Source organism: Oryzias latipes, chromosome 8 (genome assembly GCF_002234675.1).
Source record: "Oryzias latipes chromosome 8, ASM223467v1".
Classification (NCBI taxonomy): Eukaryota; Metazoa; Chordata; class Actinopteri; order Beloniformes; family Adrianichthyidae; genus Oryzias; species Oryzias latipes.
Window position 1 is genome coordinate 1,935,354 of NC_019866.2, and position 15,377 is coordinate 1,950,730.

Below are 15,377 nucleotides of genomic sequence, written 5' to 3' on the forward strand. Positions count from 1 at the left end.
TTTTTACCAAAATCCTGGTCAATCGGTCAAGCTTTCACACCGTTTGTTCTGTTAGCTTGTCGTAGACGGCATCATGTGGAAGTGCCTGTTCAAAATTTACTTTGGCTAATCTGAATGAAGACATATACAAGAAGTTTTCATGAAGTGCTTGGGGGCCTCATTTGATTGATTTTATGAAAGAAGCCAGGGGGGTTGGTGGAAATTTAAACATGGGCCGCATTTGGCCCTCGGCCGGACTTTGGACATGCCTGGCATACAGTCCCTGACAAAAGTCTTGTCGCTTATCCATTTTGTAGAAACAAAAGCGTATAACCTCACTTTTAATGAATCCATTGGTTTTAAAAATGTCTCATATGAAAGCTAAGCTCCCAAATTATGTTCAATATACTAAAATAAAATGGCTTCACTGAGGAAAGATTGATCATTTAATGAACACAGAAGGGTCACATTTTGGCAAGACAAAAGTTTTGTCGCCTACAGAGAGTAATGTGAAAATTTAACAAATAATTTACTTCAAAAACGAAAATATGTTGCTTAACATCAGTGAATTAAGTAGTGCTACTGTGAGACCCATATTTAATATCTTGTATGACTTCCATGAGCTTGAAGGATAGCATCCAATGATTCATACAATTTATGGATGAAGTCATCAGGAATAGCAAAGAAAGCAGTCTTCCATGCCTCCCAGAGTTCATCAAGATTCTTTGGTTTGGTCTTCCATGCTTCCTCTTTCATTCTACCCCAGACATGCTCAATGATGTTCATGTCTGGTGACTGGGCTGGCCAGTCCTGGAGCACCTTGATCTTCTTCGCCTTGAGGAACTTTGATGTAGAGATGGAAGTATGCGATGGAGCACCGTCCTGCTGCAGAATTTGACCCCTTTTATGGTTGGGAATGTAAGAGGTAGCTAATACTTCTTGATATTTTAGGCTATTGATATTGCCTTCCACCCTGCAAATGTTTCGCACACCCCCATACTGGATGTAACCCCAGACCAGGATTTTTCCGCCACCAAACTTAACTGTCGTCTGGGTGAATCTTGGGTCCATGCGGGCTCCAGTTGGTCTCCTGCAATATTTGCGGCGGCTGTGATGTAATTCAACTGAAGACTCATCTGAGAAATCCACCTTCTCCCACTTTTCCAGCGTCCATCCTTTTAGCAGGCTGTGGGCCTTGGCAAATACCACATGTTTTTTCAATTGCCTTTTGTTTAGTGCTGGTTTCTGGGCACTGATTCGACCATGGAGGCCATTTTGAGACAGAATTCTACAAACTGTTCTGGTTGACACAGGGACTTGAGGTGACCAGGCCTGGTGGAGCTCTGCTGCAGTGGAAAAGGGGCTGGCCTTGGATTTTCCAACCAACAAACGGTCCTCCCGAGCAGTTGTCTTGCGGGGTCTGCCGGACCTGGGCTTGTCAAAAACATCTCCAGTCTCTTCAAATCTTTTTCTTATTCTTTGTACTTGATGCTGAGACACACTGAAGGTGTCAGCCACCTGAGCAGTGGATCTGGTCTTCAGCCTCTTGATAATCAACGCTTTGGTCTCGGGGTGAATCTAAGGCATGTTGTCAGAGGTCAAGTTGCAGTTGATGTGAAGGCCTGGTGTGCTGGGGTTCTTTTCATACACGCCCACTTATTGATTGATCAGTAATTGATCACAGGTGAGGCTGTAATCTAGGATTGGGTGCATCATGTGACAAGGCAACAAAACTTTTGTCTTGCCAAAATGTGACCTGTGTTCATTAAATGATCAATCTTTCTTCAGTGAAGCAATTTTATTTTAGTACATTGAACATAATTTGGGAGGGTTTTAGCTTTCATACGAGACATTTCTTCATTTAACCGAGCAAGTGTCAAAGCCAAACAAGAGGATCTGTTTTATTTGTCACCAATGGTTTACTGCATTTATTATTATTATTACTGCATTTAATTAGCAAAGCTTGAACTGTAATTCGTTAAGTTACTCCGTTACTAACAAAAGTAGTTATATTACAGTAATTCATTACTCCAACACTGTGCATTACATGCTCTTAACTCGCACTGACTTTTCTATAACCCCTACATCTCTAAAAAATTAAAGGGAAAGACGTCGTAACCCCTCCCAGATCTGATTCCCCCTCCCAGCACATAAATCCTCAGAGTGTAAACACGAGGGACGGAGCTTCCTGAGACCCCAGGTAGATTCAGACTCACATTTATTCTGATTTTAGTCCAAGCAGAGAAATTAGCATCTCCAATTTCCCTGCTTTCATGAGGATCTGCACAAATAATCCAACAGAAATCTGTTCACATAAACAGACCTCTTAAATAAATGAAAAATGAGAGAATTCCCACCAGTTTCCCAAGATCTCCAACGCTCATCTTCTGAACATCAAAAGGCGGAGAAGCCGGCTTCCACATGGAGCCATGTTTTTGTTCCCGCTGGCAGACAGGAAGGCACCTGGGAAACGTGAGCCGCTCTTCATCGCGCACCAGCGGTCCATCGAGAAAGAAACGACATCACTTTAAGCTAATTAGCTGTGAGACTAATCCAAAAGAAGTTCGCTTTGGAACACCACGGCCCGCCAAGAAACATATTTGTCTTCCATCTGGGAGAGAACAGCGGCCAGAAGTCGCCAGGACTAAATATTATTCAGCAGAGACCTTCCAGGAGATAAAAAAAGCCAAAGCGAGATGAGCTTCAACAAGCTGAGAGCAAAAAATCCTGATAGAATTCACGTCTTCTGGTCAAATTCATCACCAATAATCAAACTAAATGATCGCTAGAAGCTGCTAAATGTGTTTTTCTAGACTGCTTTGTTGAGCGGGTCACAGAACTTATTTAGGGTGAGTGATTCCGTTACAGGACTGTCCGGGTTCGTCTCGCCTGCGCCCAAAAGCAGCTGGGATTGGTCACCCGAGAGGGACACAGACGGATAAAAATGAAACTAAATCTACCAATAAAAGAGAGTTCCTGCTGTCAAACACGGAGGAGGGTTGGCCATGGTCTGGGCTGCTTAACTGCATGTGCAGTTTCACTGAAATCTGAAGATCGTCAACCATTCTGGAGGAAATGTGTCGCTCGAGTTCTGTTGAGCCAAAAACCTCCATAAAAGAAATTAGATCAGAAGAAGATCTGATCTGAAACAAACTATTTAAAAAGGTAGAAAAGTTGAGTGTAAAGCTGGTCACTTTCATCAGAAATTTGAACATGGAAAATTTAGACTTTTGCATAAAAACCAGACCAAATGCTAAAGAAACGTCAGATGAATCCTTTTAAATCCTTTAATATTTGATTCCACTTTTTTACTCCATTTTAAAATCAATCAAAGTTTGTGACTCTGAAATGAAGTAGTAGCTGTGGGTAAACGATCTTCCTGGGCATCTTTTCTCATCTTTAAGTTTGTGAGAGATTTTATTTTTAATCTTTTGACAAATTTTGTGATCATATATTATTACCCAACTTGTGTTAATGTGATAACTTTGTACATTTTTTCATTTCAGTATTTTGACCAAACTACAATGAAGGAGAGCAAAAAAGAAGTTTTAGAGTTCACCACGACATCCAAGCTCTCACTTTAAGGAATCATTCATAAAAATAAAAACATGAAGGCACAAGGCGGTTCCACATCAGACAGAACAGGAAGTTCCTGCTATAGAACGTCTCCCACTTATTATCCAGAGTTATCGTCTTCCCAACAGGATCCCTCCTCCTGATCCACGTAGAGTTGGTCCTTCTGAAGACCATAAATCCAAAAATGTCTGCTTTCAAGGATCAACATGAAAATAGCGCTTAGCTCCAGAAACAGGATGGCGGTTTCAAGAGCGACGTTTGATGAACTGAATGGAGTCAGGATGAAGAAAGAGGAAAGAGGCTGGAGGTTGGTCTTTTTTTTTTCTTCTTCTTCTTAAGATCCGGGCCAAAAACTTGAAGACAACAAAGTTTATCTGTCAGTTTGGTCCTGAAGCTGACCTCCTCTGCAGTCATGCACCCCCTCCAACAGCAGGGGGGGTGCAAACACCACAGATGGAAACAGAAGAGGAGGAGAACAAACCTTCAGATTCAATTCCTTAGAGTGATCAAGTCAGATCACAGGGATGGAGGGAGAATCAGGCACTTTAACTGGAGCATGTTATGTGTGTGTGTGTGTGTGGGGGGGTATGATTAACCCACAAATGTTTCAGTGATCAGAACTGGTGTCTGAAATCTAAAACGCTGTGACAGCAGAACATTTTACAGATGGCTACTGTAAAGGCTGAATAAAGTGGATTTTTAAGTTGGTTCTACAAAAATATTGATAATATTGATCATTTATGTTTTTGGGCTGTGAGAAACGTTTTTATAACTTATCTACAGATTTAAACTGAACAAAGATCAAAGCTACATTAATAAGATTGACAATTCATATGTTAGAAAAAAAAACAAATTTGTTTTTGCCTGAAAACAAATAAATCACTTTAAAAAAACGTATTCGTTCATATCTTGGATCAACGTTGCAACTGATTCGTTTCATTTAAAACTAATCGCATAATATCACCATGGCAACAGTATAAAGAGGAAGTTCATAGAGATTTTTAGCCTGCATGTCCCCATCCTCAGGCTATAGGTTTGGCATTAAGCAATTAGAATTGACAAAACACAAACTTTTCTAACCTACATGAGGATCACAGCTCAGATTTCTTCTATGTCACCTGACAGCAATTAAAGGGAAAATCTGCACTCAACTCTTATTTTATCATTTTAATTACAGGGTTCACGCAGGGTCTTAAAAAGTCTGAAAAGTATTTATCAATTTGGAAATAATACCTTAAACAAAGTCTTAAAACGTCTTAATTTTTTAAACCTGAGCCTTGAAACTGTGTGAAACTTCTCCGCTTCACATTTCTTTTAAAACAACACGCAATATTTTGATCAAATAATGGAAACAAACAGCTGCAGAGCCAAACGTTATGCATCAATGGGCTGTTTCCACCGCCGGTTTAAAAAAAAAAAAAAAAAGATCAGCAAGCGTGCCAAAGCAAAAACGACCACAAACAAGATAAAGAGCTAAAGTTTGGATCATCAAACACCAGTAAAGAAGGAAATAGGCTGAGAAATGGGTCTTAATTTTTGATATGCAACAATAAAAAGTCTTAAGGACTATAGTTTTGGTTGTTTTGTTCTGGATTAGTTGCAGTTTAAAAACTAATATGTTAAAAATCCTCAGCAGCATTTCAAAGCAGAAGAGAAACTGGTGCAACACAAAAAGTGTTTGTCACATTCAAATTAGAAATATTTTGACAGAAACCGCTCTGATAAAGCACAAAGATAAGATTAATGGAATTGTTTAAGGCGTCTGAACATCAAATACGTTAGAAGCCACAAAAACAACTAAAAACTTCCGGTTCATGACGGCAATAAGATAAATGTCATCTTGGTTTGAAATATTGTGTTTAAGTCTGAAAAATAAACGATTATGAAAACTTAAAAACATGATCAGATTATAATGAAACTGACCTAAACAGTAAAAGGTATTATTTTTTTCATCAAGTTACGTTTTCTCAGACTTTTGCAAGTTTTTGATTCACTCTAAAATTGTATTGCTATAAATAAAAGTCCAGAACCAGAACCTCTTCTGTCATCAAAACGGACCGGGAGGAGCCTCAAAAGACCTTCCAGTGACCCCGACAGCAGGAGCGCCCCCCCAGCACCGGAAACCATCCTCTGCTTGAGAAAAACATCTGGACCAACACTCCACAGCCTCCAGACAAGTCTCACTTCTGACTCTGGGGCCACGGGGCCCCCAGAAGGTCATCCCTTCCACTCAGAACCCCAGAAGGTCATCCCTTCCACTCAGAAGGCCTTTGGGGACGTGAGAAAGAGCAGAACTTCCTGCTTCTTAATCCAGGGTGAGGACAGGTGAGGGAGTATTTTTAGATGGGTGATTGGTGAAGAGCATCATCTGTGTACGGTGGCCCTGAAGGGCAAATCTTTCAACACATTCCTCCTTACAAAAACATTTTTAAGACCACATCAACAATTTAAAAAAGATGTTGAAAAGCGGTGTTACGGCCTGTTCACACCGGGACGAATTGCGCGCGCGATATTCGCCGACATTTAACGCCTCGTGACTAAAGAAAGGGCACCAATGTAAGTGTGCACACCAACGGGAAAAATGCCACGCGTAAAAGCGTCATTTTTTAAAAACGCCTCGGGTTTGTTTTTTTGGTTTGACGCACCGTGTCATTCAACAGAACAATAATTTCTTCATCACTGGAGCTGCTGGTGCTTGAAATATTCATGTTTTCTTTGTATGATTCTGACAATCACTCTTCTGCTGAGCGAAAAGCGAGTTTAAGAAGCGTGAAGTTGCGCCACCTTGTGTACAGGAGTATTTCTGTTTTACATTAAGCGGCATCTAATGTCAGGGAATGAATTTGCATGTTCGCTCGGCTCATCGTCAGCGAAAATCGCCTGGGTGTGAACACAAGAAACGTGTTGAAAAACGCTGGCGAATAACGTGCGCCGATGATATTCGTCCCGTGTGTACGGCCCTTTACATTATAGAAAAACAACGCAAAATTTCAGAGCCCAAAACTTAACAAAAATGGGGGGGGGGGGGGGGGGGGCATTTCCAGAAAACAAAAAGATATTTAAAATGTTAAATATTTCAGAAAACAAAATGAAATGTTCAAAACTGAACAACATTTCAGAAATCTGAGGAAGTAGGTACTTTGGGAGAACGCTGATTGGATGAAGACGTTTGTCCATCATTTGGACTCAAAGTTATTTACATGAAGCGATGCTGGATTTTATCGTCCAAACAACAATGTCCCATAATAATACACATATTTACTATTTACATAATATAATTTTAAATGCTTTTAATTTTTGTTTTTTATGTTTTAGTGTCAGAAACTTTGTTTTGTTTTCTAAAATGTAAAACTGCTTTTTGACTCTTTTTTTGTCATTGTGGTCTTAATGTTTTTATATGGAGTGATTTGTTGGATGATTTCTGTGAAGGTAATTCTGAACCCAGCTGGAAACTCCTACCTCCTACCGATCCACCTGCTCCTCCCCGGAAAGGAGAACACCTCCAGGTCCTTCCTCAGCTTTTTCCTCTGAGAACCAAAGGATGAGAGCAGCTTTTTCAGCAAATGGAAACATTTCGTTTCAATTAAACCAACATGTCGGCTTGTTGTTGTCACCTGTCAATGAGTTTCTTCAGGTGATTGAACCGGTGCCTTTCCTGTTGTCATGCTTCACCTGTCCGGCGACAGCAGACTGATTAGCAGCACACCTGTCCTCCTTAGTTTATGAAGCCCAACATGGCGCACTTTTATTCCAGGTTTCCCGTTAGCCTTTAGCTTAGCGTAATATTTTAATCTGTGATGTAATTGTAACATTTTCACTGTTCGAATACTTTTACATAAAAATAAGCGCATTAAAGTCCAAATCAACAACGGAAAAACCGTTTTAAGAATTTCACAACATTTCTTTATGCGTCATTTAAGATTTCCCGGGCTCTTACCAGCGGCGGCAGTTCCCTCCTCCCGCCAGTGAACAGCAAAGCTCCGCCAAACCAGGCGCATGCGCACACGAAGGCGACAGCCTAATCCAATTCACTCGTTAATATGTATGGAACACCGAATGGGACAAAAGTGTGCGCCAACGACAAAATCGGTTGAAAAGAAAACTTTTTTTTCTAATCTTTTTTGGTACTTTAAAATTAAGAAAAGTTTTGAACACATTTGAGTACAATATACATAGAAGTGTATATGATAAAAACTAATATGGACAAAATAATACAAATCAAAAAAGGAAAATAAAAATGCAATAGGGGTCTGCTAGTTAAGTTACAAATTTAAAGGTTCTAAATAGTATATCTGCTTTTGCTATTTTAATTTACTAAATAATTTTCCTAAATAGACAACATTTAAGGTGCAAAGTTTTGAAAAAAATGTAACGAGCATAATTTAAAGCAAGATATAGGTTTAATGTTCTGCATTTGTTTTACAGATTGGTTTTATATTTACAGAACAACCTGAGACTAGGAAATTAAATTAAATTTGATTTAAAAGTCTAATAAATATTAAAGTTTATTTTTTTAATTGTGCAAAACTTCAAATAAAAAAATGCTCATGGGCTTAACCCATCTACTCTTCTATTTGTTTTACACATTTTCTTAAAATAAATTCAACATTAAATCTGTGGTGAAAAAATCTACAATTTACTTAAAACACAATTTAAACCTAAAAAACAAGGACCTCATTGTGGTGAACATATATTTTCTTTTTGGACACCAACTTTCCCCAATTTCCCAATTTCCCGAACTTTAACCCAATTTCCCTCCGGGGATCAATAAAGTCCTTATCTTATCTTATCTCAACTTCATTAAATGGTTTCACAAAGCAAAACAGCCTGTCTGTACATCCAAAAAAGACATTTCCTGGTCAGATAAAAAGAAAACAATTCACACATTCTATTTAAAATCGAATTTATTTGCATCCATACAGCTTTGATATATATTAAAAGTCTTTCTCTGAACAGAAGAATCCATAAAAGACTTTAATACAGAGGTAAACAGTCAGAGGAAGAGGATTTTTGAATACGAAACAGTCTTCAAAAACCATCCAAAGGTTTTAAAATATTATTTTCAAGACAATTGAAAGGAATAATCAAAAATCTAAACATTCCAGGATGGTAAACTCTACAATCCTTGCGCCGGGATCGGACAGCATGTAAACCACACAATGCAGGGAGAAGAGGCTCCTAACGGAATGATTGACCGGCAGCATTTGATAAAAAAGGATTGATTTAGTTTGAATAAAGAGAGCGCACGGACTTAAAACAGCCAGGAGAGCAGGCCAAAAACAAGATGCATCCACCCCATGCTTTACCTGCCACCACCATTTTATTTTTAAACCCAACACCAGCAATGGCACTGATTCAAGCTCCTGTGCTCTGGAGGTAGTTCTTGTAGTTGCTGCAGGCTTTCTGCATGTCTGTTAGGAAACCTGGAACTCCAGACTGTGCAAGAAACACACAAACAGCACATCGGTCAGTGAGCGTCACGGCAACAAGGACCACTCCCACCATGGGCGGTTTATCTCCACACATCTGCAAACAATACCAGAAACTTTCTCCCTCAAGTCAGGAGAACTTTGCGAGGGGGAATGTGTTGACAAGTCAGTCGTATTTTCACGTAAATTCTTTAGCAGACGTAAATTTATCCCACCGCCTTTTTTCACAGGTGAATTTTTACAAGACTTTTCATGTTTTGGATCAACGCTTTATAGATTCCCTCCGATCCTCTTTCGATCTCTTTAAAAAGCGTTCCCAGAGCTCTTTTAACTGTGATTATGTCGTCGTTTTTAGCCAAAATTTAAAATCTAGGACATAGTTTCTGCAGAGCAGCAGCAGTTTGTTAGAAATGTCCCTCTGAGCTGTGGGGGGGACCCCTGAAGCAGAGCGACCCCAACCCTCCTTTCCCTCACTGTTGCTGAGATCTCTCCTGCTAGCTTACAGCCCCTCACACCCCCAACCTAACATTAGGGGAGCAACAAAACTGGGGAGCACCATCAGAGTTATCAGATTCCAGCTCAGGAAAGGAAAACAAACATGGATCTATTTGTCTGACATCGGAATGGAGCGGATCAGGGAGCAGTTTTGGAGATACATTAAGGGAAAACATTGCAATGGCAAATAAATATATATATGTATATATTTCTAATTTTGATGCATAACATGAAAACCTGAAAACACATCAAGGATCTGAAATTACTTTAACAAAGTCTGTTGTGCTCTAAACCTCAGTAGGTTTAGTCTCAGAAAAGGGATTGACTTTCACGTTCTAAATAAATAGTGGGCCATTTTTTCCTGGCAGACATGGCTGATTGATGAATTGATCCTGACATACCGCCTTAAAAACTGAACGAAAAACACACAAAATAAGTGCGAAAAATACCTGGAAAGTACTTCATAATGTATAGCTTGGAGACAGTTGGTGAGACATAGAATTTTTGGGTATTTTTATGTTAAAAAAATGGCCTTTATCAAAACATGGATGTAGCATATTTGCAATGCACTTCTGATGTGTCGCTTTGAACTTGTCGATACATTTTTAAAATCTGTTAATAAGGTAGAAATCATCTAAAACCTTGGTTGTGGTTTCGCCTCGGAAAAGCTAAAATGGGCTTTCATTCCTGAAGCAGAAATAGATGCAGATGTTTGATGCTATGGAGCTCCTATATACGGTGGCCCACAAGGGTCACAACATGTTAGATTTCACAAAACAAAATAACATAATACAATTCGTTACAACACAACACAATAACTCACAACAATTGGAAATTTCAGAATAAAAGCACTTTCTTTGCAGATATATCGGTACTTCCGTTGTGAGTTAAAGTGTTGCAACTTATTGTGTTGTGTTTTGAGTTGTTGTGTTGTGAGTTGTTGTGTTGTGATGAATTGTAGAATGTTATTTTGTGTTGTGTTGTGAAATCCAAAGTGTTGTGTTGTGATCCTTTCGGGCCACAACTAAAACTACTTTTACATGTGAATGAAAAAACATTTAAACAAAAACAAATTTGAAAAAATGATTTGTTAAGCATGGTTCCCAGTTATTTTCAGGATTGGCTTCAGGAAATGAGGTTTGAAATATCTGAAAACGGGCAAAGATTCTAATCACTGGTTCTATGTGATCCTTCAAATTAATAAGAAAACAAAATATTTACATTATAAATGAACATAAAGTGTGGTAAATGAACCAACTGTTAAAGTGATCAGTTTATGCGTGCTCACCTTAGCTGCCCAGTTTATAACCCACTTAGGTATCATCCCTCCAGGGTTGTCAAAGTAGTTCATAAAAACTGAAAGAAAAAGGAGGACAGATTTAAAAACATTAAAATTACGCTGAGCTCATCACTTCAACTAATTAACAAAGTTTAAAAAGTGGAAACTGTTATGGAGCCGATAAATGCTTTACATGCATCACAGAAAGATCTGCTTTGATAACATGTAAGCATGTTCCACCTCTGGTTCCATTGGCCCCGTCACTCTCCAAGGCAACGCTCTGCTTGTAGTCGTTAACCCGCAGCACGCCGCTCTTCTCTGGGCACGCCGTTTCTGGGGAGCTTCTGGCCAGGATCACCCAGATCTTCCTGCCGTTCACGTCCAGGTCTCTGCGCTCCCTGACGTAGACGTACTGAGATTTGATCTGTTAGGACCAAGCTCCACAAACCAACTGTAAACTCCGAGCATGAAGGTTTCCTAAAGGACGTGTCGGCAGAAGGATACGTCCCTGTTGGATAAGGGAAATGGGTATTTCACCTCCCAGTAGATCGCCGTCTCTCCATCAAAGTCCTTCTCATAAAGTTCTAATGAAAAAAAGGACAAGGTCTTTATTGGTGGGGGCAAAGTGCAGTCCAATATTAGGTACTCGGAGCCACCTTCCTGTTTCACCATGTTCCTACTTTCTATTTAAGTCAAAACACTTCTATTTAGAATCAATCTGAGTCCACACTAAACAATCTCTGAAACCGTAAAGTCCAGATTTATCAGTCGACATGGTCAAGCCGGATCCCGATAGACCCTAAATCAGAGTATTTCCAGTATAGCTGATTTGAATCAAACCTGCCTGGTGTGCCTCAGGGCTCTGTGATGAGACCCCTGCGCTTTGGTGAACATCCAACCTTTTCTGAGTTAGTTATCCAGACAACACTCTGCTTTCTCATTTCCTACAGTTCTAAAAAGAAAGTCACCTGACTTTTCCACCATTTCTTAGGAGATGGACGAACAATATCTTCCTTTCATTAGCCTGTAACGGAGCTCTTGGTTGGACAGAGCCAACCACATCCCGAGAACATGGTGGAGAAGAGTATGAGTGATGCTTGGTGGCTTTCTTTGACTGTGTCTAAGAACTGGACCAAGAGTTTGTGGCATCCCCCACAGAAACCGTTTAACCTCTGGCTCCAACCGACTAAAGTCAGTCACTATTTCTGTTGCGGTAGAGACGCCGCCATGTTGGAGCTAGGCGAGTCATTGTTTCTATGGCAACCACTCCCACCAATCAGAAGTGACCTTGTTGGCCCACTTGAAAGTGGGCTACACCAAATTTGTCAAACGTTTTGAACATATGACATAGGGGCCAGCAAGCTCCACCTACTTTCACTGAGGTATCTAATTGGTCAGTTTCTAACTTGAATAACTTGCAATAAAGAAAATAAAATGGAAAATAACGAGGATTATCAAGAACATGTCAAATAAAAAGGCATCAGACCAATAGAATGACTGAGTAACACCTGTTTTTTTCTCCATAGAAGTCTATGGGATTCTGGATTGTTGGAGCCAAAGGGGTACTTCCCGTTTGGAACGCCAGGGGAAAGGGCTCACCCAGTCCAGTTCTAATATACAGACAATGCTTCAAACCATTTGGGTCAAACTTCTTTAATCCTAATTGGAGAGTCTTGGATCCACAGAATTCAGGGAAAATCTTATTTCTATCCAGGAAACTAAAGCTTGAACATTATATGCTATCCAACAATTTATGCTACGTTGACCCCGGGTGTGCAATATGCGTTCAAGAACAGGATGATTGCGGGTTCTTGAATGCTCTTTTAGTATGCAGTGTTCACATAGCAATTAGTGAATGTATTCACATTTGGAAGAGGCTTGGTGAGGAATGTGGAAGGGGCGTAAATCGGGTGAATCTTACTCCAGACAAACCAAATGCGTTCAATGACAGCACACTTAGAGTCCTAATTCGGACTTAAAAACGTGTGTAGCGATGTATGAATGTAAGAGTTTTGACCGTAGAAGCCCGAAGCGCGCAAATATGTGTGTTTGTGTAGACGTTTCATTGTGAGTGGTCGCTTGAACGCACGTTTCCGAGCCTGCTATGAACGTAGCATCTAAGACTCAAGACAGAAAATGTGATCAACACAACAGCAAGACCTACCAATGCCAACTTCCTAAAAAACATTCCTAATGAAGCAACAATAAGCCACTTAAAACACTACTCTGAGGTTATGCGGCTATAAATGGAGACGTGGACTACAACGCGTTACCTTCTTGTTACTGCTGCATGAAAGCAAAGATAGAGAAATTATTGTTGTATCAGGAAAATGTTGGTTATCGGACGCAAAAGCTTTGGCAGCTAATGGTCGGCATAAACACACGCGCTTCAGTCCGTTCTACCTTTAGCATATTTATCCCAGTGTTTGCGGTACGTCAAGTCCATGTAGACGTCAGCGCAGAGCTCGGCGCTGCAGGTGGCGAGCACTCCAAACACTTTGTACTCATACAGTCCAGTTTCCTGCAAACAGAACACGACAAAGGCCACGCCCACACTGTGAACTATTTTAACATAAAAGAAATAAAAATGTGTCTTTCCAGACGGTGAATGATGGACCAGCTGATTATTATGGCCTAAGTATTTGGTAAAAGAGCCCGAACAAGTTCAAGAAAACAATAATATTGTCAGAAAAATTGTACACATGATAAAGTGGCTCTTTGAAAGCCGTAGAAAAAGTGTGAAAGTCTTTTATGTTCTTTGATCTTTCTGTGCTTTGATCCGTTTTACCTGTAAATGTGGACATAAGCATCACAAACCTCCCTATCACCTTTACCTAGGCAACGTCGTGAAGATGCTGTTGGATGAGAATAAAACAACAACTGCAGGCTGTAAATGACTGATTGCTGTTTAAAATGCTTACATTTGGATGGAGGACATATAAAAAGAAAATTGAGATTAAAACGTCGTTTTTGCATATTTCTTCACTCAAATTGTTGCGAAAAGGATCATATTTGTGATACAGGGCGGGCCACAAGCTCCCTGCTCCGCCCCTTTCCGATACATCCACTTGCAGACAAATAGATCCATGAACGTCTTTGTTTTTCTCGTCCAAGCTGGAATCTGGATCTAAGCTGCACGACCGGATAGCTCGGAAATTGCTAGTTTGTAAACAGACTGCTCTCTTAAATTAAACGGTTGGATTCCCCTGACGTAGTACGCAGTGGTCGTGTCATACAGCCATTTTCCACGCCTAATTCCTTAATGTCTCTTACATTCGTCGTCATTTGTGCAGATGTCCGTCTGGCGTGTCACATACACTAGTGGAAATTCCACGTAAAGAACAACAAACTGTCTTACCTTTTCCACGCATTTTCACGTATGACCAGTTTTCATCCGCGTGTACATGTATATAAATGTGCGTACAGCGGCAGGGTCACGCGGCCTTTGGGAGGTTAGGTTTGCATTTGAAAAAAAAAAAACCTGAATTATAAGCAATCGGATGACTTTGCCTGGAAAGAATTAATTCATTTATATCAGGTGACATTGAGAAAGTTTTAAGTAAATTTCAAAATAAAGTTATAGGTAGTCTTTTATTTTGACACATCAAACTGAACATTTATGCTGGATTTGGGATTATTTTGGTGAGTCCTGGATGACCTCACGTCCTGCTGTCACCATCAGTCCTGTGTGGGTCTGACCGGTGCTGCCGGTTCCCGGGTCGGTGGAGCCTGTCGCTCCGGTTCCGGCGGATGGACCTATCTGCGCATGCGTTTTAATAAAGAAGCTGATAGAGAGATGGCAGCTCCGGTTTGTGTGTGTGTGGGGGGGGGGTTTCAGGTAGAATCGAGAGGAACCGCAGAACCGGCAGACCCGAACAGAGACCGTAGAGGCGTGGCTCCGTTCTGTCGGACCCGGCGTCGGTACCTTGTCGAGGAGCCTGTGGATCTGGACCCCCATGGTCTCGGTGAAGAGCTCCCAGCCTCCATCCAGCTGCGGCTCGTCCAGCTCCTTCCAGGCGCTGTGGAAGTTCTCGTCCGTGAAGCGCAGCGACATGACGGCGGAGCTCGGGTGACGGCGGCGGCGGACACGTCGCTTCCGGGAAGCGCCTTCAAAATAAAACACCACCCCCTCAGAAGAACCTGCAGCTTTGCTTCCTTCCTGTCGCACGTGTTCCACAAGATTAACATCAAATTGAAATAAGTTAAATTCAAGGTTAACATTTTGTAAACCTAGGATTTTTACCTAGGATTTAGAATTAAACTGTACCTTTTAAAATTAACAAAAAGATTGATGTAAACCAGTGTATTCATCAGCTGCTTGTCTGTTTATTAACTTTTGTTTTAAGCTGCTGCACCTATTTATATATTTATATCCATGTTTATTTTTTTGTTTGTTTTTTTCCAAATTTTTCTGATGTTTGTTACTTCTGTATTTTATGCCATTCTTATTTGTCTACAATAAGTTTTTATTTTGTTTAAACAAATTTCTTCTGCTTTGATTCCACTTTAGGTCAAAATTAAAACGTATTCTTATTAAATGGGGAAAATTCTGACTCAAGTTTAAATTTATTGATGAAAACCTGCAAATTTGTTTAAAAAAAAAATCAGATTTAAAGTGA

At 40.2% G+C, this 15,377-nt stretch overlaps 1 protein-coding gene and 1 long non-coding RNA gene across 2 annotated transcripts in view; both read right to left on the bottom strand.

The window, feature by feature from the left end:
• LOC105354499 overlaps positions 1-7,577 on the bottom strand; it is a 280,743-nt gene extending 273,166 nt beyond the window's left edge. Inside the window, exons 1-3 of the long non-coding RNA XR_002873627.1 lie at positions 7,493-7,577; positions 7,170-7,227; positions 7,015-7,082 (exon numbers count right to left, since the gene is read on the bottom strand). This is a non-coding gene — a long non-coding RNA (uncharacterized LOC105354499). The remainder of the gene's footprint in view (positions 1-7,014; positions 7,083-7,169; positions 7,228-7,492) is intronic.
• An 864-nt stretch (positions 7,578-8,441) lies between these two features.
• Positions 8,442-14,892, bottom strand: pctp (phosphatidylcholine transfer protein). The gene is made up of 6 exons (XM_004071108.4): positions 14,684-14,892; positions 13,162-13,279; positions 11,263-11,342; positions 10,999-11,170; positions 10,768-10,835; positions 8,442-8,991 (listed from the first exon to the last, which is right to left on the bottom strand). Exons 1-6 carry the CDS (start codon positions 14,810-14,812, stop codon positions 8,911-8,913), a joined length of 648 nt encoding a protein of 215 aa, XP_004071156.3. The 5' UTR covers positions 14,813-14,892; the 3' UTR covers positions 8,442-8,910.
• Between the last annotated feature and the right edge of the window lie 485 nt (positions 14,893-15,377).